Here is a 27,260-nt window from a genome sequence, read left to right as displayed (position 1 = left end):
GCGTCAAACAGGTTTCTATCCTATCCTTGTTTTTCTTAAAAATATCCGCCTCTAGTTGCCTCACATCTACTTTATCCCACCTTAAGGTGACCCCCTGATTTTGACTATATTTTATCGGTTGTTCCACAATCTGAGTTTTCTCAAAAACAGAATTAAAGCTCAAGATTAAGGGGTTATGGTCACTGGCGGGATTTGCCTCAATTTTAAAATCCTTTAGAAGATGGGAGAAATCCTTAGATACCATAGCAAAATCAATTGTACTCACTCAGCCCCCTGTACCCTGAAAAGTGGGTATATTCAGTGAACCGGAGAAGCTAGACATATCCAGGATACATAAATCATTATTCAAAACAATACTATTCAAAGCCTCCCCCTGTTTTGAATGAATAAAATGAGCCATAGGCTGGTCAGTTGAATCCACCAGACCACATACTCTAGACCCACTAAATTTACATAACACACAATTAAAATCACCCAACCATATAATAAAAAGAGGGAAAACCCTGTTAGTGACTTTAACAATGTCCTCCTGTAAATTTTCAATAACTGTAGTTACATGGGGATCAAATATGTTATAATACCAATTTATAAGAAGAAGAGTTACTGGAAATAGGTCCTTGATCATAAGTAGTTGGTACCAAGGAGATTCCACCACTCGCTCCACATGTATTAAGTTATATTTTACAGAAATAGCTGTCACAAGCCCACCTTTAGCTCTCCCTGCTTGTGAAGGCTCTGCATAAACATTAAACATGTGGTAACCATCCAAACTGTGATCCATAGTACTCCATGTCTCCTGGAGGCAAACGATGTCGAAAGATTCAATGCAATCTAGCCAGGCAGGGTCCTCTAGCCTTCGCCAGAGGCCAGCTATATTCCAGGAAATTAAACGAAAACAGCTGTCCTCTACCCGGTTGCCCTCCTTTCCCCGTAATGGTTTCTCATTAAGGTGAACTGAATCACTCCCACCCACTCTTGTTTCTATACCATTAATTGCTACATCAGCATAGGGGGAGTTTATGCCTCTAAAATTACAGAGGTTTTCTCCACTCCACTGGTCTAAGACAGAATTAAAATGTTCCTTGCCCATAGATCCCATATTTACATGGGTAACATCATCTTTATGGGCTGCAAGATTAATATTTTGCTCATCAAAGTTTTGGATTGTATTACTAGTCCGAAAACCCTCTACATCATTATTCCCTTTCTCCAAATCGTCCCGCTGAATAAATTCAGGATGGATCACCGGTTCAATAATAACCTTCTCATCCGAAAAAGGGAATATTGACAATTTATCATGGACAAATCTTTCTTGTAGGGGGGTTAGGATCAGTCAATCATTTACGTCCATACCAGTTAAGGGATGAAACATATTATGTAAAGGAATATTCCAAAATTCCTTTGGGTCAATGGGAGGATAATTATTATTAGTTTGGATTGGATACCTATTTGGATAATTGGGCGGAAAAAAGGGGATAGCATTTCTATTAAAATGAGTAGGGGTGGCAAAGTTTGTGATTTGATTCAAATGATAAGGGACGTCAAAACCATGCCTCCTTAAAGGTTTGTTAGAGGGCAACATCATAGTTTCCGGGTAAAAGTAAGTCAAATTTCGGGATGATACTCCTCCATTATTTCTACCCGGGAACCAGTCACTGATATAAGTGACCACCCTATGGTCCCGAAAATGTACAATAATCGAGTCACCTTCTATGTCTTTAGGGCGTAAGCCCACCCAATAGCACCTTCTCACTGAGACAATGTCTCCATTCAGGTGCAAAGGTAACGGTCTATTTATGCGTAACCAGTGGATAACTTTGTTTTTCAAACTAATGTTTGATTCCACGTTTCCCTCTGGTACGACAGGGACACCTGTTAGGATAATGAAAAAATTAGACGACTCTGGGGGCAGGTTTACTATATTTTTAGAGTTAAGTTTTGCTCTAGTCGAGGAACTTAGTTTAGTGGAGGGTAAGCTACTAGTGTGGACAGGTTTTGGTACCACTGTTTGACTCTTTTCTCTACTTGTGGCTTTTATAACTGTAGTGTCTGATATGCCTACCGATTTGGTGGAAATTCTATCAGCCGGCATATTATTAGATTTTACAGTAGGTGTATGTTGCCTACGTTGATTGTTAGTAGGTTGTTTAATTATAGGTCGGGTTTCAATTGGGATAGATGGAATAGTTAAATTGGAATTCTCTGACGGAGTAAACTCCGGCAGAAGTCGATCCAATTTTTCACCCAGCTTTTTAAGCCTCTCAGTGAGTGGAAGAATGAGAGCCTTTAAAAGACTTTCAACTGCCTCAAAAAGCCCTTCATTAGAAAAAGATTTATGATCTGTAGCGGGTTTCCCTGTTTTTCCCTCTTTCCCCAATACATCTAATGGAATTTGTTTAGGATCTGCTACCTGTGGAGCCTTCCATGGGTTTCCAGCCCCATTCTTTAGCCCACCCTTCCTCCTTCTTTTTCTAACTGGGGAGCGTACAGCTCCTCCGTTCCCTTTACTTGTCTGATTGTCACGTGCTCTGCTAATTTTAGCAGTAGGTTGAGAATCAAGCAACGTGACTGATTCAGTTTGGCTCATCGGGACTAAAGGTAAGATGTTACTAATAGGATGAGGAGCAGAAACTAAAGGTGAAGGAGTATTAAGATCTATAAGATTATTGGATGCAACTGTGGACGCGTTGCCGTCACCGTCCTCAGTTACCTCCAAGTCTTCCAATAGTGGCGGGCTATCTTGAAAAATTAAGGGGATATTTTCTGTATTAAACAGTTCCGCATCGGTGTCTGGGTGCGTGGTATCGTGTACTGATATGCTCATAGCAACCTTCTCAGGATTGAGAGGTACCTGTCTCTTAATAAGCTCAATAGAGAGGCGGCGCTCAGCCCTCCTCTCTGCTAGTGCTAACTCTCTATCAATTTCTTTATTGGCTCGAGCAAAATATTTGTCGAGTGGGCCAAGTATAGGTACGCCTACACAATTAGGAAGAGGGTTTAGAGTAGGACTAGACATCCCTAATCAATAATACAAAAATATAAAACAATATGGAAACAGAACACAAGAAAACCAAGTTAAAACACTCAATAAAAACAATGAATACTAATTTTCATACATTACTAGCAGAATTAATCAGGGGTGATAAGAACTACAGGCCCATGCAAATAAAATAAATATATAATAAGCTAAAACCAAAGGTAGTCAGAGGGGAGGCCCAGCCCAGCCACCTTCAGCCACTGACGGCCACAGACGGTCCCGCCCTTGTCCCGGGCTTCTCCCGGGACGCTCCCGCGCGCTCCCACGCCGCGGGACGAACACTTGTATTTATACATGGGCTGTTAGGGTGGAGGTGGGGCGTGGCGAGCAGGGAGAGCGGCCAGGTGACGGGAGGCGCGGGTTACCAGGACTTCTGGGATGCGAAGTCCAATCCCAAACGCTTGCAGCCCTGCTGCACACAGATTACCCACAAACACAGTCCAAGGCTCGTAGATGGCAGGAAAGACGCTGCGGGACCCGCGGAGCGGGTACCGCGAGTTGTGGCAGGAAAGGCTAGGTAAGCCAACAGCAGCAACCACTACACGGTCAGAAAGATGTCCCAATGGATACAGCAGGCAGAGTCCTTTTCAGAGTGGAGGTGGGGCGTGGCGAGCAGGGAGAGCGGCCAGGTGAAGGGAGGCGCAGGTTACCGGGACTTCTGGGATGCGAAGTCCGGTCCCAAACGCTCGCAGCCCTGCTGCACACAGATTACCCACAAACACAGTCCAAGGCTCGTAGATGGCAGGAAAGACGCTGCGGGACCCGCGGAGCGGGTACCGCGAGTTGTGGCAGGAAAGGCTAGGTAAGCCAACAGCAGCAACCACTACACTGTCAGAAAGATGTCCCAATGGATACAGCAGGCAGAGTCCTTTTCAGAGTGGAGGTGGGGCGTGGCGAGCAGGGAGAGCGGCCAGGTGACGGGAGGCGCGGGTTACCGGGACTTCTGGGATGCGAAGTCCGGTCCCAAACGCTCGCAGCCCTGCTGCACACAGATTACCCATAAACACAGTCCAAGGCTCGTAGATGGCAGGAAAGACGCTGCGGGACCCAAGAAACGGGTACCGCGAGTTGTGGCAGGAAAGGCTAGGTAAGCCAACAGCAGCAACCACTACACGGTCAGAAAGATGTCCCAATGGATACAGCAGGCAGAGTCCTTTTCAGAGTGGAGGTGGGGCGTGGCGAGCAGGGAGAGCGGCCAGGTGACGGGAGGCGTGGGTTACCGGGACTTCTGGGATGCGAAGTCCGGTCCCAAACGCTCGCAGCCCTGCTGCACACAGATTACCCACAATCACACAGTCCAAGGCTCGTAGATGGCAGGAAAGACGCTGCGGAACCCGCGGAGCGGGTACCGCGAGTTGTGGCAGGAAAGGCTAGGTAAGCCAACAGCAGCAACCACTACACGGTCAGAAAGATGTCCCAATGGATACAGCAGGCAGAGTCCTTTTCAGAGTGGGGGTGGGGCATGGCGAGCAGGTAGAGCGGCCAGGTGACGGGAGGCGCGGGTTACCGGGACTTCTGGGATGCGAAGTCCGGTCCCAAACGCTCGCAGCCCTGCTGCACACATATTACCCACAAACACAGTCCAAGGTTTGTAGATGGCAGGAAAGACGCTGCGAAAACCGCTGAGCGGGTACCGCGATTTGTGGCAGGAAAGGATAGGTAAGCCAACAGCAGCAACCACTACACGGTCAGAAAGATGTCCCAATGGATACAGCAGGCAGAGTCCTTTTCAGAGTGGGGGTGGGGCGTGGCGAGCAGGGAGAGCGGCCAGGTGACGGGAGGCGCGGGTTACCGGGACTTCTGGGATGCGAAGTCCGGTCCCAAACGCTCGCAGCCCTGCTGCACACAGATTACCCACAAACACAGTCCAAGGCTCGTAGATGGCAGGAAAGACGCTGGGGGACCCGCGGAGCGGGTACCGCGAGTTGTGGCAGGAAAGGCTAGGTAAGCCAACAGCAGCAACCACTACACGGTCAGAAAGATGTTCTTCAGCAAGATGGATGATACTACACACTACCATACCGCGCCCCAGACCTACACTGCATGCACAGATGGTAAAAAACGGTGTGACAGCATCCACCCTCGATTTCTGTGCTGGTGTCTGGGGTGTCACACTCTCTGGCCAACCTACGTTTCACTGGACAAAATCAATGGTCTCCATCTTCATCAGGACCTGTTATTTGCATGTAATTATAATCGGCGGGGGTTGGGGAGTGTTTGGGGAATCCAAATACAAAAAGTTTGTGGGCGAAGCAAAACAATTAATTTTTATTACTTATCTATTTTAAAGGGTCCCAGGAGTTATCTTACATTACTCCTTCTGAATATATTAAAACAAAACGAGTGAATGCTCATCATTCAATCGTGTCACAGAAACCATCACCATAGTTGAAGAAGTGCTTCATATCATCTCGCTGGTACTTTGTCCCCTCGAACCTCTGTGACTTCTACATGTTTTGACTGCCCCTGGTTCTTGGTCAGTAGGGTCAAAATGTAACTGAGGCCTAGCTGTATTGTTGTATTGTGGTACTCTTGCATCACGTATTGTGTCGCATGGGCAATGCAATAATTAAGTCAGATTTACAAAGCAACACAAAGCCACAATGTGTGGCCCTGCATTGCTTGATAATTTGAAGAAACACAAGACAGCACAATTCCCTGTTTTACATTACTCTGAACACCATAATCTACACTGCTGCTAAATTTCACATACATCTGTACACCACCCCAATGTACGCCACTAAACTATACACCACTCCACTCTATGGTATTCCAGCATACGCAATTCCAGTGTACACCAGTCTACTCTATGCCACTCCACTCAAAGTCACTTTACTGTACGCCACTCCACTCTACGCTACTCCACTCTCCGCAGTCTGAGACACCATGCTATGCCACTCCACGCTATTACACTGTACACAACTCCACTGTATGCCACTACACTCTACGCTCTTAAATTTTATGCACCTCCAGTCTATACCACTCCACTGTATGCCACTGTACTGGGCACTATTTCACTAAGTGATGTTCCTCCATAGGCCTTTCCACTGTACGATACTCCACTATACGGTATTCCACTCTACGCCACTCGACTCAAAGCTATTCCACTGTATGCCACTACATGATACACTGCTCCACTCTATGCCACTCTGCTCTACGCCCCTCCGCTATATGCCACACCAATCTACTCTACTCCACTATACACCACTCCACTCCACTCTACACCACTCTACTCTATTCCACTGTATGTTGCTCTGCTCTACGACACTCCAGAATATGCTATTCCACTGTGTGCCACTCCACTGTATGCTACGCCACTCTAAGCCAACACAGTGTACTCTCTTCCACTCTATATAAATCCACTCTACAAAACTCTACTACACTCTATGCCACTCTACTAGACTCTACTTCACGCTATCCCTGTACACTCCAATTTCCAAATTTGTAACTTAACTCTATGCCTTTACACTTTATTTTACAACACTTTACTCCACTCTGCACCAGTTTCCAATACTGTACAACACAGCACTCCACTCTACTGTAAGAGACACTACTCCAATTCATAACAGTTTCCTCGACCACTTGAATGTGCGCCACTCCTCTCTACGCGAATCCACTATACCCTAGTCCACTGTACACCACTTCACTTCACGCTATTCCACTCATTGCCACTCCAATCTTCTACACAGCATTGTAACGGAATTCCACTGCATGCTACTCCACTGTACAAAAATCCACTCTATGCCATTACAGTATATGCCACTCCACTCTACACCACTCCACTGTACGGCACTCTCCTCCACGCTATATAATCCCACTCTACAAAAGTCTTCTTCACTTTATGTAACTCTACTACACTCTACTCCACTCTGTCCCCATACACTCCATTCTCCAACTCTATACTATACTATATGCCCATACACTCCATTGTACAACACTCTGTTCCGCTATGCGCCACTTTTCTATACTCCACGACACAGCACTCCACTCTAATGTATGAGACCTTACTCCAATTCATAACAGTTTACTACCTATGCTCTGTCACTCCACTCCCCTTCTTTCCACTCTGCTCTATGACACGCTAATACACGGAACCTGATACTTGGACCCTCCACCGATAAAACGCATGCACCATCCTCGCCCTCAACACAGCATGCCACACTGCCTGCCATCTTGCCGCACCAAAGGACACCAAAGGATCCTTCTCCTGCTGGAACTGCATCCACACCTTCACCCACACCAACACACCAGCTCTTCTCCCCATCCAGCTGACCGACAGAACACCCGACCGACTCAACTGTATCCTCCTCAACACCCGCTCCCACCACAAACATGCCACAAAAATCTGGACTTCCTCAACGTCGCCTCCTTGGACATCCCCTTCTTCATGAAAACCTGGACCAACCCCTACTTTGGTCCAGACATCGCCAACGCCATCCCTGATGGCTACCAAGTCACCTGCAAGGACCACACCGACCGACTAGGAGGAGTCATCGCCATTGTTCACTAGAACAACCTCCGTCTGACCACTCACTAGGACAACCCAACGACAACCATGGAACACCTCCACTTCCAGATCCAGACCAACACCACCCTCCACGGCACCCTCCTCTACAGGCCCCGGCGCCCGCCCACTCTTCACCGGTGCCATCGTTGATCTCATTGCACCCCAGTCTCTCGCATCTACCGATTACATTTACTCAGTGACCTCAACTTCTACCTGGACAACCCCAGTGAACAGAACACCACTTACCTTCTGGAGAACCTTGCCAACATCGGGCTCAAGCAACTAGTCACCGCACAAACCACAAAGCTGGACTTATGCTCTACCTCGTCTTCTCCGCCAGTGGGAACATCACCTACAGCCACACCACCGAACTCCTCTGGACCGACCACCACTGCGTGCACTTTGCCTTCACCACTCCCACTGCCCTCCGTCATAGCTAGAACAAGGCCACTGAGGAACTTCTCTTTGCCTCCCACAGCACTACCGGACCGCCGACCACCACAAAGGCCAACTCCTCGGCACGCAACCTCCACCAATGGATCTCTAACTGGTGCCGATACCCTGGCACCCCTCAAGAAGACTCCATGCAAGCAACACTCCAAGAAAGCCAACTTGTGTACTCCCCCCTCCAGATGCCCCTGCAGACGATTTGAGAAGAAATGGAGGATAAATAAAACCCTGTAAACCCACGCAACCTTCATAACCGGTGTCAACACACACCACGCTCTCCTCAAAACCACAAAGAAAATGCCCTCCAAGACAGAATCAACACCAACGCACACAAAAGCAAGGAACTCCTCGCCATCGTTAAGGAGTTTTCCAGGCCCAACAGCGAGATGACAGACACCTGCAATAAACTCTGCACCTTCTTCTTCAACCACAAGATCAGGCAGATCAATGACAGCTTTGGCACCCAAGACCCCGCCACAACGCCCACCACCACCGCACGCAGTCACACCACACCCCAACAGATCCTTACTCAACTGGACTCCGCTCACCACAGACAACACACTCAAGACAATGAAGAGCATCCACTTTAGAGCCCCATCTGACCCTTGCCCACATAACATCTTCCATAGAGCAGCCACCTCCATCGCCCTGAGCTCCACCACACCATCAACTGCTCCATTGAAACCGCTACCTTCCCTGATGACTGGAAACACACCGAGATCAACCCCCTACTGAAGAAACCATCTGCAAACTAGACAGATCTCAAGAACCTCAGACCAATCTCTCTTCTCCCCTTCCCAGCCAAGGTCATCAGGAAGGCCATCAAAGCCCAACTCCCTGAGTCCATCAAAGAGAACCACGTCCTGGACATCTCGCAATCCAGCTTCCAAAGCAACCACAGCACCAAGACTGCACCACTCACCACCAACAATGACATCCGCTCCCTCCTCGAGCAAGGCAAAACCACAACCCTCATCTTGCTGGACCTCTTGGCTGCCTTCGACACTGTCTCCCACCACACCCTAATCACGAGACTCCTCAACTCCGGCATCCGCAACAAGGCACTGGACTGGATCCACTCTTTCCTTACTGGCCGACCACAGCTAGTCTGACTACCTCCGTTCCTCTCAGCATCTACAGAGATCAGTTGCAGTGTGCCCCAGGGTTCCTCCCTGAGCCCTACCCTCTTCAACGTCTAAATGGTCCCCCTCACAGCCATCATCAGAAGCCAAGGACTGAACATCCTTTCCTATACCAACAACATCAGCTGTTCCTCTCCCTCGCCAACGAACCCTCATCCGCCAAAATCAACTTTCACAGCGAGATGAATGCCGTTTCCACCTGGATGAAAGATAACTGCCTCCAGCTCAACTCGGACAAGACCAAAATACCCATCCTGGGACCCACCTCCTCAGCTTGGGACAACTCCTGGTGGCCAGCCACACTAGAAACCCCCAATACCCATGGACCACGTACCAAACCGTACCATCATACTGGATTCATCATTCACAATAAACTGCCAGATCAACGCCATCTCCTCATCAGGTTTCCACTCGCTTTGCCTGCTTCTTAAGGCATTCAGATGGATCCCCACAGAATCCAGATATACGGTCACTCACGCACTCATCACCAGCAGACTTGACTACGGCAATGCAATCTATGCCAGTTTGTTGATATGCCATAGTCGTTAGCCAATACAGAGTTAAATCCTGCCACATTCCAACTTATTATCCTAATCATGTCTCTTGAGACCTTCTCTCTCTCACTCTACGATACTGCACTCTACGCCACGCCACTCCACTGTATAACACTTGACTCAACTGTATGCAACGTCACTTCACTCTACTTGACTCCACTCTATTCCACGCTACAATACTCCACTCTACGACACATGACTCTAAACACTCTCCTTCTCTGTACTGTACAGCACTCCATGTTATGACACTCCAATAAATGACACCCAACACTACGACTTGAAGCACGTTTTTATTAAAAAATTAAAACTATTGACATGCAATTAAATAAACAAAGGTTAAGGATACTATATAGTTAGAAATCCTTAATTTATTATTTCGATATAAACCAAACTTAAAATACACAAACATTAAAAAGGGTAACGTTGCAGTTATAATTTCAATATATAAATTACGCACCACCTTTAAATTACTGTAAGTCGTGCACCTCCGAACACAGTCTTGTCATCTCACTCGCTAGCCTACATGTACTATAACTCATGCGATTTCCTTGCACTGGCTATACCCTTGCATGCTACATCACTTATAGCATGTGAAATCCAAGTGTTCATAACAACACTTATAGCTTCTCAAATGACATAATTTGTCACAACACAGTGCATGGTAGAGAGGCGAGTAATAGTTGGTGTTGTTTGGTTAGCGAGCTGAACAGTGTAGTAACGAGGTGCGCTAATTACAATAATTCGAGGAGTTAGTTTGAAGCCGCAGAACGCAATTGTGAATCGACGCCGACCCTCACTGACGTTACTTTGTCCTTTCCCAGACTTAAACAATAGTTATTCCTGTAGATGGCAGTTTGAAATGTATTAGAATGCATCAAATTACATTTCATATAATGGGGTGCCAATTAGCAGACTCGCCCTTACAAGGAGGGGTGAGCGTAGTTGGCGGAGTACTACTACACGGAACTCAACAAAGTTGAACAAACACACAAACTCTGTGAATTCTGACTCCGCAACTTCGCTCCTTTGGACTCCCAATTAATAAATAAAAACCTCATATACTTTTGGTAAAATAACAAGTATCTCTGTCTTTACATGCTAAAATGCATATAGTAATTTCACAAACGTGAAAATGAAAATTTAGCAAGCAGTGATAGAGGTGATGAATTTGGATCCTCCCTAACCTAGGGAGAAAACCAAGCAGATGCCTTGAAAACAAAGAGCACATCTTGCTCAACGATTCGGTGGTGGTCCCATCCTCTTAAGACCACCCCAATCACAGTTATGGGCAAAAAAACAATCCCAACCAAAGGCCCTGCAAAGGGGGAACATCCTTCACAACGCGGATTTTACTCCGCAATGCTTTCACAACGCGTCTGTTACAACGCAAGTCGTAACCACGACTTGCGCTGGAGGGCACTAGAGGATTAAGAATAGTATATTTAATATTCCAACACCTTCCCTAGTGTCCACGGGGACTGGTGTTAGAATAGTAAATTATACTATTCTCAATCCGCGCCCCCAACGCAAGTCGTGGTAACGACTTGCGTTGTAAGGGACGCGTTGTGAAAGCACGTGTTGTAATGGAACGGGTTGTGATGTCATACATCCCTGCAAAGCATTATGGGATGAGATTAGCAGTGGGCAGAGAATTTTATAGTATCCAATATCAAAATAATTCTACAAAGAGCTGCAGTTCAACCAGTTGTTACTAGATGTCCCTCACAAGTCAAATACAAAAGCATTGAATCAAGCTGCAGTTCCACTAGTCGTTACTAGATGTCCCTCATGAGTCAAATGCAAAGCATTGCAATAATTCTTACATCAAGCTGCAGTTTCTCTAGTCGTTACTAGGAGTCCCTCACGAGTCAAATGCAAAATCATTGAAACCCTTTTATGAAGCTACAGTTCCACTAGTTGTTACTAGGTGTCCCTCATGAGTCAAATGCAAAAGCACCCAGCACCCCCATATTTTGCTTAAGGGCAGGGACTCTGTTTTGTCCACCATAGCAGAGCCACTCAAACTATCCCTCGAAACCGGCAGCTCCGTCAGTTTCTTCCTGAAACACAGGCAATTCCCTGAAACAGAATTATAAGTGCGTTACTTCACAACCAGGTGCTTTCCCGAATGCAGTGGTTTACATGCTGTGCTAAAACCCTCTTGCACTTGGATGATGTTGGCATAATTCGAAAGCCCAGAGTTAATCCCGGGGTTTTTACAGTGCCTGCGTGGGAATATTTGATGTGTGTTGAGGTTGTTGGTATTCCCTATACACAAAAATATACGTTCAATGTAGCTATAGCTTACAGGTGCGTTCAGTATTGCTAGTAGAGTATCTGTATTGAGTTCTGAAGAACATTCACGCTACTTTTAGCGTGAGCAATCCCACCTACAATGAGTTTACATTTTACAATGCCACCCAAATGCATCCGCTTGTGAAACATTTGTGGCTCCTCCCCCTGCCCCCGTCATTTCCGTACAGGGGCACGGCATTTAAACCAGATGGGGGCCGGGCCGCACAGCGGGCGCACCGGCGGCACGCCAAAGGCAAGCCCGTCTATGCCCGTCAGCGTCCCGGAGGCGGCTGGGGCTGGGAATTCTGCCAGTTTCTTACTACAACCGGAAAAGGTATCAACCTACGGCAGAGAGACTCTTATGGAGCTGGGCTCTATACAAAAATGTAAGAATGTGATCGACATGTGGATAAGTGACTCACTACCCTGCTGTCAGTACTGTAACTGGGGAGCCACAAACCACACTTTAAATGACATGCAAGCACCCAATACGCTGAGAAAGTCCACGCCTAATCAGGTTTCAGTGCTTCAGAACCAAGTGCACATTAATGCTCTCCTGCTTAATTGCCAGTCATTAAATAAACATGATTTAATCATATATGGCATGATATGTGAGACCAAACCAGATCTCGTGTTTTGGACCGAAACATGGCTATCGGATACGTCAAATCTGACAATTGCTTCAGCCATCCCCCCAGGTTACTCCATTTTGAGGAAGGATCGTGCTGGAAGTAAGGGGGGTGGAGTTGCAATTATTAGCAAACAGGATATCTCCATCACATGCATTCCAATGGAAGAAACTAAAGGGGCGAAGTGCCTTAGTTTTCAAGCTACCCTCTCCCCCCATCAGCGCTTAGCGGGAGTTCTTACATATAGACCCCCGGGTCACGCAGGGATCTTCTTGAAGTCCCTTAGCAATGCCATCACGCCAGTGGCCTCTAGATTTAAACATTTTCTTGTTTTGGGGGACTTTAATGTACATATGGACAGACAGGATAACCCTGACACCATCTCTCTGTTGGAATCCAAGAACGCACTTAATCTTGCTCCATATGTCGCTGCCCCAACATATGTTAAAGGCCATACCCTTGACCAAATATTTTCTAGTTGTAAAATTCAGACAGAGGTTCCCCTCCCTTTACTATGGTGAGACCACTACCTAGTGGGTTTTAGGTTATCGAAATTAACGAGGCATACACTGTCCCAGGTCCAGCGGCCGTCTTTTACATCTAGGCCTTTTCACAGAATTACTCCGGCTGAACTAGACCAACACCCTCTTACGCCGAGCGGCACTATAGAGCAGGATGCTGATGCCCTAGCTAAGTGGGTCTCGCAAGGGACCTCAGCCCTCCCTCCATTGATCTCTCGCCTCCTTAAAATTACTAGATGCTCAGCCCCCTGGTTCAACAGTATCCGGCGACAGTGTAGAAGGGATTGTAAAAATCAGGAAAGAGTATGGAGGAAAGACTTTACTGAGGAAAATAAAAGGAATTACAAAGAAGCCTTAAGAGACTACAATAAAAGGATTCAGGAAGTGAAGAATAGCTTTTTGTTTCAAAAATTGAGTCCGCAGGGAATAAGAGCAGAGAAATCTTTAGTATTGTTAAAAGCTTCTCTTCACCTAGTGCTGCGACAAGACACTTCTCTCCCTCAGCTGATTGGACTGGAAAGTTAGCTAATTTCTTCCATACGAAGATCATAACAATTCAATCTTCTTTTGATGTCTTGGTAGAGAAAGATGTGCAGGCCTCTCCATCGACTGCCCCCCAGAATCAGATGGGCAGTGCCTCCCTTCCCTCTTTCCTCCCTTGTCCTTAGAGACGTCCTTGTCAAGTCAGGCTCACCTGCGGACTCTTGCCCTGCTAAATTTCTGGCTTCAATGGCGGAGATTCTGAATCCCACAGTGAATAGTATTTTGAACGTGTCTCTTCATAGTGGTCAGGTCCCGGTAAGCTGGAAGAGCGCGAAAATAATTCCCCTATTAAAAAAACCTACGGCTGATCCCATGGAATTATCTAATTACAGACCCATCTCTTTGCTGTCTTTCTTTGCAAAGACAATAGAGAAATGTGTTCACTCGGTGATTAGCGATTTTGCCGAAGCCAATAACCTTCTTCACCCGAGTCAGTCTGGTTTCAGGCAGGGCCTTAGTACAGAGACGGCGCTGCTGGAGGTCTCCGAATCTATCAAAGAGACCCTTGATAAAGAAGGCAAAGCGGTCCTTGTTCTTTTAGACCTCTCTGCGGCTTTCGACACCGTGACCCATGGTCACCTCCTGCAGAGGTTACGGGAATATGGACTTTGCAGCATGGTGTTGAAGTGGTCCTCGCCTCTTGCCTTTGAATGTCGGCGTGCCACAGGGATCTATCTTGAGCCCAGTACTTTTTAATCTATATATGGCTCCTCTGGCTACCCTGGCAGAAGCGTGTGAGGCTATGATTATATCCTACGCTGATGACACCCAACTGTTGTTCACTTGTAAGAAGGGGGAAGAGTTTAATGGGGAGAAGATAAATAAATGTCTGAGAGAAATCTTTGCCTGGTTCAAACACAACCATCTTAAATGTAACCCGGAAAAGTCCGAAATTATCTTTTTTGGCACCCCACCTTCGGACGCCTGGAAACGATGGTGGCCTACTGATATGTCTCTCCTCCAGTCAGCAGTTAAGACTGTGAAAAACCTGGGAGTGAAAATGGATGACGCCTTATCTATGACACCTCAAGTACAGGCAGTGGCAGGCACGTGTTTTGGTCTCCTGAAAATGCTCCACAGGTTTCTCTTCCTATTGCCGACCTCTCACAGAAAGACGGTCATTCAGGCCTTATCACCTCTAGATTGGACTATGCCAGCATCCTCTATCTGGGCCTTCCAGAGTTCTTTCTGAATAGACTACAAGTGGTGCAGAACGCGGCGGCCAGGGCAGTTGTGGGACTTGGACCTAGAGAGCGGATCTCCCACCACCTGAAGAATCTGCTTTGGCTGACTGTCCATTGCAGAATACTCTTCAAAGCACTGGTCTTGGCTTTCAAAACTCTGCACTGCACGGGGGCGCATTACATACGCAGAAGTCTCATATTATGTGCCTGGCAGAGCCCTTAGGTCAGCACACCAACACCCAATTGTCACTCCAAATTGTGTCCGACGTCTCCGCGGTGGACGGTCTTTTCAAGTGCAAGTGGCTAGATTCTGGAACAAGCTGACACTTCCGCTTAGACAGGCCATGAACATACTAGCGTTTAGGAAACAACTGAAAACCTGGCTGTTCCAGCAAATAGTCTAATGGCCGCTCTCCCTAGTACCGGTGTTCTCCCCCTCTTAGCCTCTGTATCTTTCTGTCTCAGTGCCGGGACACTCTGTTGAGTAGCTGCGCGCTCTACAAATCCATTTTAACATATATATGTTCAGGGAGGGGGCTCATCTGATGGTGATCTACAGCTCATTCCAGGTCTTGGCCGCGATGTAGGAGAAGGCTCTTCCACCTGTTCTGGCTTTGCGGATTCATGGGGTTTCGGCGAGGTCGGCGAATCGGAGGTTTCTCTTGGGTACATGGAAGGGGATTCTCTCATTGAGGTATTGGGGTCCTGTGTTGTGGAGGCATTTGTAGGCGTGGGTGAGTATCTCGAAAGTAACACTTCTCAATGGGGAGCCAGTGGAGGTTACTCAGATGTTGGGTGATGTGTCTGTGTCGAGGGATGCAGAGGACGAGTCTGGCTGCGGTGTTTTGTATGGCCTGGAGTTTGTTGAGCAGTGACTTGTTGATCCCGGCGTAGAGGGCATTTCCGTAGTCCAATCTGCTGGTTATGAGTGCGTGGGTGACGGTTTTCCTTGATTTGGGCGGGGGGGATCCATTTAAAGGTCTTTTGGAGGATGTGGAGGGTGTTGAAACAGCTGGAGGCAACAGCGTTAACCTGTTGGGTCAATGAGAGGGAGGAGTCGAGCACGATGTTGAGGTTCCGGGAATGATCGCCGAGGGCAGTGGGCCACCAGGTGCTTTCCCACGCGGAGGGGGAGGGTCTGAGGATGAGAACCTCTGTCTTCTCCAAGTTGAGCTTCAGGCAGCTGCTGCTCATCCCGTATGCAACATCCTTTATTCCTTCCTGGAAGTTGAGTCTGGTGGTGACAGGGTCCTTGGTGAGGGAGAGGATGGGTGTCGTCGGCGTAGGATACCTCAATAAAGAATCTGGGTATGGGGCTGGATAACACACTTTCAATGTAAATCCAAGCTAAAAAAGCGCAAGTCGTTGTGACGACTTGCGTTGTAATGGCAGCGTCGTAATGGCAGCGCAGTGTAAAGCCCCCATTGTCGTGGCTGTCTCCCGTGGCCAGGCTACTCTTAAACAGCTTCACTGTCTGTCCATTGAAGCCAGGATTACATTTAAATCCCTCTGCCTGGCTCTCAAAGCAATGAATGGCAGGGGCCCAGCCAGACTCAGGGAACTCATTTCACCGTAGGTACCGAAGAGGTACCTCAGGTTATCCCAAGACGGACTCATAAAGATGCTGAGGATCAAGAGATCAATATGGGGAGGTAGATCTTTCTCACTGTGGGCTCAAAGTTGTGGAATTCCATGTCCAGGGGACTGATATTACTGGAAGAAGAACCCAGCTTCAGGAAAAAAACTAAAGGCATGGTTGTTCTCATAATGATTGCTCACTTTGTACCATTGCCAGCATCTCTCTCTGCCATTAGTGGGAAGGCCTTGGGCAGCTATGCGCTTTATAAAACCATTAAATATAAACATAAGCATAAAGGACACCCACATCTCCAGGCAAGAAAGGGTCAAGGAGCAAAAAAAGGCAACTTCAGGAGTATAACAAAAGGGCTAGCAGGCATGCCCCAAAGTGTGCATTTGGGCAAAGATCAACTAAAACAGGCAGACAAATGTATTTTTTATTTATTTAGTGTTTTATAGAGCGCGAACCAGACCCGTGATGGTATGAGGGGAGTCAGTAGAGAAAGCGGTCGACGGGCTGCACAAAATGGCGGCCACCCATGCTTTTATCCGAGTTCCCGGCCGCTCCAGGACATAGAATGCCACTGATAATACAATTCAGAGAGACCACCATGGGCAGAAGTACATACGGAGCATCAGCGGCATAGTGCAGAGTATTTTGCTCCACAGTAAGGAGGCTCAGGACAAAGCCACCATCTCGAACGGCGCATAAGCCACGCCCCTCCCCTCCAGTCGAATGCGTTGTAATAGAAAGTTGCGATTTTGGACCAGAGGTTAGAAAGTGACTGATAACACTATTTGTCTGACATTACGTAATGCATGAACTAAATAACACCCAACCTCAAGTAGGCGCTTCCACGTATGTAGTTGGTGAATCCCCCGGTGAACTTGCAGCATCTGGACAATGCTTGATTTGGGGTACTTTATTCCGTGTATGCTATTGCTGTGATGTATGATCTAAGTGTCAGCTTTTTGACCATCACTTGAGCTAAGGAAGATAGTGTCTTACATGTGGTACAGTACTGATGCACACAAAGGTGTTGGTGATGCTGCTGACTTGATATTGGTCATTGTTTCTTTTGCAGAGCACCCTCAGAGGCGTCCAGTGGATTGTACTGGTGTCCACCTGCCTGGCTCTGTGCATTTCTCTGTACTCTCTCGTCTCTGGAATCAAGGGCCTCTGCTGCACATGTGTCCATCAGCAGGTAAATATGGGGAAAACAATCTCTTCTCATATCTGTAAAATTCATGGCTCTAGCACAGATACTGGAAGGCTCAGGAAGAAATATATGTTTAGTTTGGTAAATCACTGTTGGGCACCTTGGTAGTACTCTGCGAGGAGTGCAAGTTCTGTGCTTCCAGGTTGTACTGTGCTACTAGCTATGCACATAATGCTGCCACCTCAGTCTATTGACTTCACCTTGTTTCCCTGACTGCATCACTTGCCTGTCTGCATTTTTCATCTAAGGAGTGAATCTAAGTACAGTTCCATCATGGCTGCCAGAGTTGTGCCCCCCTGCAGAATGGTACCACAAGGCAACACCAGACCTTTCTTTGAGTTCCACACCTAAGTTCTCCATCACACACATTTTATGTTCTAGCTCACTACTTCTTCAGGCACTAAGAACTGATGACATTTCTTCTCAAGATTGTGGCAATTGCTGGGCATCCATTTCTGCAAAAGTCTTTTGCCATCCCAAAATATTTCCCATGTGCCTCATCCAAGAAAAGATGATGCTGTGTAAGATATGACACCCATTGGAAAGGCAGGCTGGGATCCAAAGCCTCATGTCCCTTATCTAGACTACCAAAGATGGGTTTCAATCTGTGCACCTAGTAGTAAAGCACTTATAATGCAGCATTTTGTGTTGTGTCCATATGTGCCCCAGCTACAAATATGACCTGAGCGGCATTTACTGAAGGTGAGTAGATGGCGTGAAGAACAGTGAAGTGCTGCGGTTTGTGCAGCTGCTGCTAGACATCTGTCGATCGAGCCCCGCTCCTGTATGCTCAGGGTGCATGTGATGTATGGAGTATAGAGCAGGTCTGGGCCTCCCCTGGTGGAATCTTCGCTCTCCCTCTTCTCAGTGAGATGATATAAAGCACAGTTAGGGAAGGTGGTTGTGGCACCATTGATTTGGGAACTTGGAGGTGATAACCTGATTTCACTCCTCACCCATTGTGGGGAGCATGGCTACTCTCCACCACCCTCTGCCAAGCCTTAGGCAGGTCTTAACCAGTCCAGACTACCCATAGTTCCCACTACAGAGGCCTTATAGGGCCAATTCTCCAGAATCTGCATTCAACTCCAGAGCCTTGACTCTGTGGTCATATAATAATAATAATCCTGAGCTTATACAGCGCCTGGTTACACTAACCAGTGTGTCCCCGCGCTAGTCAATGGCTTCTGCATCACACATCTTCCACAGGCCCACCCAAATAAACTAGTCCCTAGGGAAAAGATAGGTTTTTAAGTCCTTACGGAAAGCCACCTTCGATGTTTCCACACAGAGCCTGAGGGGCAGGGTTTTCCACATACAGGCCGCCAACAAGTGAAAGGACCTACCTCCCAATCTGGCCCTTCTGGTTCTGGTAATCTGCATCATACCAGCACCCTGCGACCTCAGCAGCCGAGTGGGAGTGTACGATGTGAGCAAATTGCGCAGGAAACAAGGGCCTTTCCCCTGCGCAATCCTATGGCTGACGCAAAGAGCTTTAAACTGAATACGCTCCCTAATGGGCAACCAGTGAAGTGTCTCCAGAGCTTTTTTAGAGGCGGATCTCTGAGGTAGCATCAGCACCAGGCGGGCGGCAGCATTCTGAATATGCTGTAGTCTCTGAAGACACTTCACATTAGCTCCCAAATAGAGGACGTTCCCGTAGTCCAGCCTGGAAGTAACCAAGGCATGGACCAGGGCTTTCCTAGCTGACACAGGGAGCAAATCAAGTGTCTTTCTAAGACTACGCAGAATGCCGAAGCAGGTTCCAGCCACGCGTCTGTTGTGATACTCGAAGGAGATTTTAGAATCAATCCAAATTCCGAGGTTTTTAACTTGATCCTTGGGTACAGGTAGAGGGCACAATGACTGAGGCCACCAGGCCGATGTCCAGACAGACGGAGACTTGCCCACAATCAGCACCTCCGTTTTGTCTCCGTTCAATCGGAGACACTTGTCGGACATCCATCGAGCCAAGTCTTGAAGACAGGACGCAAACCTGCTGGCTGCATGCTCAGCCGGTTGTGTCAAAGCCACAACCAGCTGAGTATCATCTGCATACGTCACCACTTCCACTCCATATTGCTCAGTTAATAGTGCCACAGGCGCCACATAAAGGTTGAAAAGGGTAGGGCTCAGACTGGAACCCTGTGGTACTCCTTGATTCAGAGCAAAAGCCTCAGACCTGTAGGGCCCTTGCTCAACACGAAAGCTGCGCTCGTGGAGAAAAGAGTCCAGCCAGTCCCACGCCTTTCCTACCACTCCACCCGTCCTCCGACACTGTAGCAAGGTGTGATGCGCCACAGTGTCAAATGCGGCACTAAGATCGAGGAGAATCAGTGCCGCCTTCTGGCCCTCATCCACATGTCTTCGCAAGGCCTCTGTGGAGAAGAGCAAGGCAGACTCTGTTGATGCACAGCCCCTTCACTCTGGTCTATGATGACGGGCCAGATGTAGGTAATTTTATTTTACCACTTCTTAAATACCGAATCATACCGATTCGGTATTTAAGAAGTGGTAAAATAGAGGGGGGAGATGTAGGTATTTCAGATTCTGTAAATACCGAATCGGTAATGCCCATTGATTCCTATGGGCATTGAAGCCCATAGGAATCAATGGGCATTACCGAATCGGTATTTACAGATTCGGTAAATACCGATTTCAGCAAGGGTGCAGGGGGTGTCACTTTGACACCCTCTAGCACCCCAAATACAGGCATGTGTGGCATGTGGCACACAGACATGCCCTAAGGGCATGTCTGTGTGTCACATGGCACAGGTGTGCATGCACACCTGGATTCGGTATTTTACCACCCAATTGGAATGGGTGGTAAAATACCGAATTCTGAAGGCTTGTAGCACTGTAAACAGTGCTACCTACATCTGGGTTTTACCGAATCGGTAAAATTACCGATTCTGTATTTTACAGATTCGGTAAATTTACCGTTTCGGTAAATTTACCGAATCTGTAAAATATTGGCCCCTACATCTCGAAAACCAATTACCGGTCGGTAACGGCCGAAATCGGCCGTTACCGACCGGTAATTGGCGACCTACATCTGGCTGCTAGTCTTTTAATTCCACTAGTGGTTCCTCTTTCAGATCTCCCCTTCTGTCTCTCCTTTGTCTTTACTCCCACCTCATGTTTGTAACTTCTGATCTTATTTTTACAGGAGGAGGAGGAGACCACCATGGGTCAGGGCAGTGAACTGCTGGGCAAAGAGACTGCACCGAAAGAGGAGAAGTGCACAGAGATGTAACCTACTCAGATGCTGTCCATTGTTTAGGTTGGAAGTAAGGCAAGTGGTGACAACAAGCTTTCATCAAAGAACCATGTAGGGGACATTACTCGCTTTCATAGTACCATGCAGAGGACATCACTCGCTTTCATAGAAGGACAATGAGGGGACATTGCTCGCTTTCATAGAAGGACAATGAGAGGACATTGCTCGCTTTCATAGTAGGAGCATGCAGAGGACATTGCTCGCTTTCATAGAAGGACAATGAGGGGACATTGCTCGCTTTCATAGTAGGAGCATGCAGAGGACATTGCTCGCTTTCATAGAAGGACAATGAGAGGACACTGCTTGCTTTCATAGTTGGACCATGTAGAGGACATTGCTCGCTTTCATAGAAGGACAATGAGAGGACATTGCTCGCTTTCATAGTAGGAGCATGCAGAGGACATTGCTTGCTTTCATAGTTGGACCATGCATAGGACATCACTCGCTTCCATAGTTGGACCATGTAGAGGACATCACTCGCTTTCATAGTTGGACCATGCAGAGGACATTGCTCACTTTCATAGAAGGACAATGAGGGGACATTGCTCGCTTTCATAGTTGGACCATGCAGAGGACATCACTCGCTTACATAGAAGGACAATGAGGGGACATTGCTCGCTTTCATAGTAGGAGCATGCAGAGGACATTGCTCGCTTTCATAGAAGGACAATGAGGGGACATTGCTCGCTTTCATAGTTGGACCATGTAGAGGACATCACTCGCTTTCATATTTGGACCATGCAGAGGACATCACTCGCTTTCATAGTTGGACCATGCAGAGGACATCACTCGCTTTTATAAGAGACCATTCAGAGGACATTGCTCACTTTCATTGAAGGAGCATGCAGAGGACATTGCTCGCTTTTATAGTAAGATCATGCAGAGGACATATTCTGTATAGTCCAACAGCCGCCAATGGTTTCCCCAAGTGTTTATTGATGTCAGAGATACACAGTAAAAAACGGAGGGCCCAGAGGATCAGCACCAACTGACTCTGGAGTTCTAAACCTTTTCCCAACACATTCTAAGAACTCCCTTACACGTAATACAGTCTCCTAAGTAACTAGGATGCACAAATATTCTATGTACCACTCTATATTATAATCTACAACATGAATACTACATAATCACCACAGGACATCGCTCGCTTTAACGCTAAACACTCGTGCTGGCTTAGCTAATTGAGATTTAGAACCATAATTCACACCTGATGTATTAAATCATGCATTAGACACAGCGCTCAGTGGCTTTGCTCATTTTTGGTGCCGCTACAGTTTGGACTGGCTGGCTGCTATCCATCTTGTACTGACCTTGTACTCCCACAAATGTATTTGCTGGATTTCTCTGCATTATGATCTGAACATTGTATACACCCTGTTATCTCCCAAATGTTTTTCCTCCTTCTACTCCTACTTCTGTTTTTTCTTTTCTTTTTTTCTTTGACTATTTCAACGTGTTATCCCTGTAAATCACTCTGATGCCCTAACGGGTCATGGGTGTGCTTTATAAAACATTACATAAATAAACAAGTATATGTGCTATGTATAACCTTGCAATGTTATCACACAGTAGTTTGTATTTCTAAAAACATAAAGGTTTGAGTTAAGAAGTGTTGCAGTCTCATATTTATGCTGACGGAGCTCGTTTATCTGGTCGTTTGCATTTCTCACTTGGAGCAAAAGACCATAGTGTGTCTGTATGTGTGCGCGCACATGTGCGTGTGTTGTGCAAATTCCAGTCATTGAAAGCACTGCTTTAAATGGGGTGAAAATAAGCGTTGACTCTAAATGGGAACTCGTCAAGGAATCAGGTCTGAGTTTACTGAACAAGAGTCACAACCTCTGTGATTAAGGGTGAAGTACTAACATATTTACATAACAGCTTATATGGCACCATTATTCTTGGATGTAACTAGAAACACTTGAAAAGTTAAATGTTGCTGTAAAGGATGATAACCGACGTATTCAGTTGGAATGAAAATATTTATAACATACAATGGGCCCGATTCACAGAATGAACTTAAGACTCAATCCTAAACTTACTACTATTTTGGTATTCACAGAATGCACTTACTACTTTTGGCATTCACAGAATGAACTTACTATTTTTGGTATTCAGAGAAGTTAGGATTTTGTCTTAAGTTTGTCTTAAGACAGACTTAAGACAAAATCCTAACTTAAGTCTGTCTTAAGACAAACTTAAGACAAAATCCTAAGTTCTGTGAATACCAAAAGTAGTAAGTTTATTCTGTGAATGCCAAAAGTAGTAAGTGCATTCTGTGAATACCAAAATAGTAGTAAGTTTAGGATTGAGTCTTAAGTTCATTCTGTGAATCGGGCCCAATATTAGGATATTCTTTCAGGACCTCATACCACAGAGAGAAGAGCATATAATAGTAGGTGTGCCTCTACAAATAGGAGTTAGAAAATCAGGCTTGTAAAGAAAAGAAAAACATGGAGGAATACATGGACAACATTCTTGTGTACCTCTAAACAATTTAAAAGATAGTAAGGACCTACCATTAAAAAAAGCCTTACCGAAGCTTGAACATATAAAATTACCGAAATAAAAAGTTTCCATTCTATGAAGTAAAAATTGCCAATTAAGTTTATCGAAAGCTTTTTCAGGGTCAAGTGCAAGTAAGCCAAATTAATATTACAAAGAAGAAATATATTTTAGCACATGAACTCTTAGTTTTATGTTATTAGCAGACTTTCTGACTTCCATAAATCCTGTTTGATCAATCTGGATTAGAGTATTACGGACTGTCGTTAGCCTTGTCGCAAGAAATTTGGCATACATTTTAAAATCCAGATTTATAAGCAAAATTGGCCTATAATTAGTGACTAAAATATGGTCCTTGTCAAGTTTGGATGGAACTCTTATTAGTGCTTCAGTGAAAGGTTAGTAAATTTGTTAAATAATGAAGAAGGGTATGGGATAAGATGAGTTGAAAATGATTTAGAGAATTCTGGGAGCATTCCTTTAGGAGCTTTTCTTTTACTTTAGAAGACCTATAGCTTGCATAATTTCATTAACTGTTATAGGCGATTCAAGATTAAGTTTATTGGAGTGAGAAAAGGCAGGTAAACTGCATAGATTTAAAAAATATATCTACATACCAACCTCCTCGACTTCAGAAGCCTTCTTAAAACTTGGCTATTGCGTTAGGCTTTTTTTTTATTTTATTTTTTATTGAAATTAAACACATATACAAAAACCAAACAAAGTCTCACAAGGCAAAAACACAATAGTGCAGTATCATGAGTCCGTGCGGGCAGCGCTCAAGGGGCAGATGAATACATCGCAATCAGTTAGTATGGGGATAGGGGCGGACAAGGAAACAAGCAAAATCAGTAACAAGAAATAAGAAATGAATGTCAATTAGGGGGACGAGGACTCATCAACGGGTAAATCGTGTGGGGGAGTACATATATTGCCACGATATGAGTTCCATTGGGACCAGATTCTGCCCCATTTCTTGGGCCTTCCCCGGGAAAGGTACACAGTCTTCTCCCGGAACATGCACCAGTCCATGTTTTCTTTCCACTTAGATAAGGTGGGCGGCCTAGGTGAACCCCAGAGCTGGGCAATGTCCCTTTTCGCGACCATATTACCGAGAGTCACCCAGACAATCTGTGCTGAGCTATAATCATTGGGCTCCCAAACATTCAACAGACAACGCCCAGCCTCGGGCATCAGGGACACACCCGTAACATCTTCCATGACCTCATGTACTCGGGACCAAAACCTAACCATCTCCGGGCATTCCCACAATATATGAAGAAAGGTACCAGACATCCCACATCCACGCTTACATAACCCATCCAAGGAAAAACCCATTCGAACCAGATAGGGCCCAGTGACACACTCGGTGAAGAATCTTAAGCTGGACGAACCGCAAACGAGCTGGAATAGCGACCTCTTTGGGAGAGGACAAAGCAGCCTGCCAGTCCTCATCGTCCAATTCCAGTCCGTCCGCACACCACGCGGCCCTGAGGCGAACCAGCAAGTCAGCTCTGTTATTGATAAGTTTTTTATAAATCAATGAGATCGTGCTGTCGGGCACATGACCATCCAAAATACGGTCCTCCAGAGGGGAAGACTCAGGAATATCATCACCCGTAGCAAACACAGACAACAGAGCATGACGAACTTGGGCATACCTAAAAAAATCATTGTCACCAAGCTCATACTCCACTCGCAGCTCGTCAAAAGACTTGACAGTACCCTTCGACCACAGATCTCCCACTCTGCTGATACCAATCATATCCCATTTATCAAAGCCTTTCGTTTTCCACAGATGACCCAAGCATTCCGAATCATACAAAGGGGTGGCCTGAGTGAACCTGCCACACCAACCCAAGGCAGCATTCGCATCTCGCCACACTCTCACTGCAATCTTAGTGGGACCAGTCAGTGTTCCGCGGAATCTTTCAGAGTACAACGCTCTGTTGAAGGTCCCCCCTGGCAGAGTAAATCTGTCCATGGAGAACGCCGGTGCAGGGCCTGGAGCGTAGGTCGCATGATTAATCACACTCAACTGGGAAGCCCAGTAATAGCGTCTGATGTCCGGGAGGGCTATACCGCCGTCATACCAGGGAAGTGTGAGTTTAGAAAGAGCAATACGGGCACGCCCGTCCCAGACCAATTGCCTCTGTAGGCTCTCCACTGCACGAAAATAGCCCGAGGCAATCGGGTCAAAGGAATTCTGGAGCGCATACAAAAAGCGGGGTTGTGACATCATTTTAAAAAGCGCCGCTCTACCGAGAGGCGACAGCAGCAACCTACGCCAGCGAGCCACATCGAGCGTGAGCCGCTGAAGGGGGGGCAGTAGATTAAACTCATAGTGCCTAGCGGGGTCCAAGGAAACATAAATCCCCAAGTACTTGAAACCGGTCTCAGCCACGTGAATCGGGAATCTACGCGGCAGCGGAGGGAGATCTCCCGCCAAAACGTAGACGCAGGATTTAGCCCAATTAATGACAAGACCGGAGTTCTTCCCGAAAGAGGTCAGAACATCAAAAAGTCATTCAAGGACTTTTTAGGGGAAGTGAGATATAGGAGAATGTCGTCCGCGTATAGCGAGACTCTATCCTCGAAATCAGGAGACCACCGGATGCCACGCATAGAAGGCTCCCAACGGAGCCACTCCGCCAAAGGTTCCAGGGCAAAAGCAAAAAGTAGAAGAGACAGAGGACAGCCCTGCCGGGTGCCCCGCCCAAGCGTAAAAACGCAAGACACTCTCCGATTAACAACCACTTGGGCCAGGGGAGTCTCATAAAGAAGCTTCACCCAGGCTATAAAGCCCGGCCCAAACCCAAATTTCGAGAGGGCCGCCCACAGGTAGGGCCATTCGATAGTGTCGAAGGCCATAGTAGCGTCAAGAGAAGCCAAAATGGCAGTTCGGTAAGCGTCCCGGCTCTCGCGAGAACTCCGTGGAGCCTGCCCAGATTCAAAGTAGTATTGCGGTGTGGGATAAAACCGGATTGATCTGGATGGATCAAGTCCCCGATCACTGTTACTAAGCGATTAGCTAATAGCTTAGCCAAAATCTTGGGTTCGGCATTGAGTAAAGAGATAGGTCTGTACGAAGTGCAACGATCCCGTGGCTTACCCTCCTTAGGAATGACAACGATAGTAGCGAGCCGTTGGTCCAAGGGGAGGGAGCCAGACTCCAAAGCTTCGAGGAACATGTCCCTCAAGTAGGGCGCCATGTTATCGGGTCGCAACTTGTACAGTTCAATAGGCAAACCATTGGGGCCCATCGCCTTACCCGAACGGAGGGAACGAATAGCAACCGCAACTTCATCTACAGTAAGCGGAGCATCCATAATGACTCTGTCAGCGTCAGAAAGGCGAGGCAGAGCAATGTCCCGTAACAGCAATTGGGAGTCCTCCTCATCCCTACCACAAACAGCGGCATACACCGTCTCGAAGTGGTCCGCAAAACACTGTACGATCCCAGCTGGATCAGTGGCACACTCGCCATCGGGCCGCTCAATCACAGGTACCACACGGTTGACCCTCTCTTTCTTGTCGAGCCACGCAAGCAATTTACCCGCTTTGTCACCCACATCATACAGCTGTCCCTGCTGCTCCCTATACATCACTTTCGCAGCGTCAGTTACAAGGGCCTTATAATCAGCTTGTTTCAAAGCAAGGGAGTGCAACTTCACATCCGAGACGCCCAATTGAAGATCGTCCTCCAAAGTGGTTATCTCAGATTCCAGTCGCACCACCTCCATATTTGCAGCCTTTTTAGCAGCGACAATCAAGGACAGGGACTGACCACGGATAACAGTTTTAAATGCTTCCCA

The 27,260-nt window shown here is 46.8% G+C and overlaps 1 protein-coding gene across 2 annotated transcripts in view; it reads left to right on the top strand.

Annotated features, from left to right (window-relative positions):
• The window catches only part of LOC144767124 (transmembrane protein 176B-like), a 133,918-nt gene extending 112,684 nt beyond the window's left edge, over positions 1-21,234 (top strand). The window contains exons 5-6 of one of the 2 annotated variants that reach the window (XM_078650733.1): positions 17,526-17,645; positions 20,830-21,234. In XM_078650733.1, coding sequence (XP_078506859.1) covers positions 17,526-17,645; positions 20,830-20,916 — 207 coding nt within the window. In that variant the 3' untranslated portion in view covers positions 20,917-21,234. The remainder of the gene's footprint in view (positions 1-17,525; positions 17,646-20,829) is intronic. The other variant, XM_078650727.1, reaches the window with a different exon arrangement.
• The last annotated feature ends 6,026 nt before the right edge of the window (positions 21,235-27,260 follow it).

Source organism: Lissotriton helveticus, chromosome 1_1 (assembly GCF_964261635.1).
Source record: "Lissotriton helveticus chromosome 1_1, aLisHel1.1, whole genome shotgun sequence".
NCBI classification, from domain to species: Eukaryota; Metazoa; Chordata; class Amphibia; order Caudata; family Salamandridae; genus Lissotriton; species Lissotriton helveticus.
This window is presented reverse-complemented; position numbering and strand designations above follow the sequence as displayed.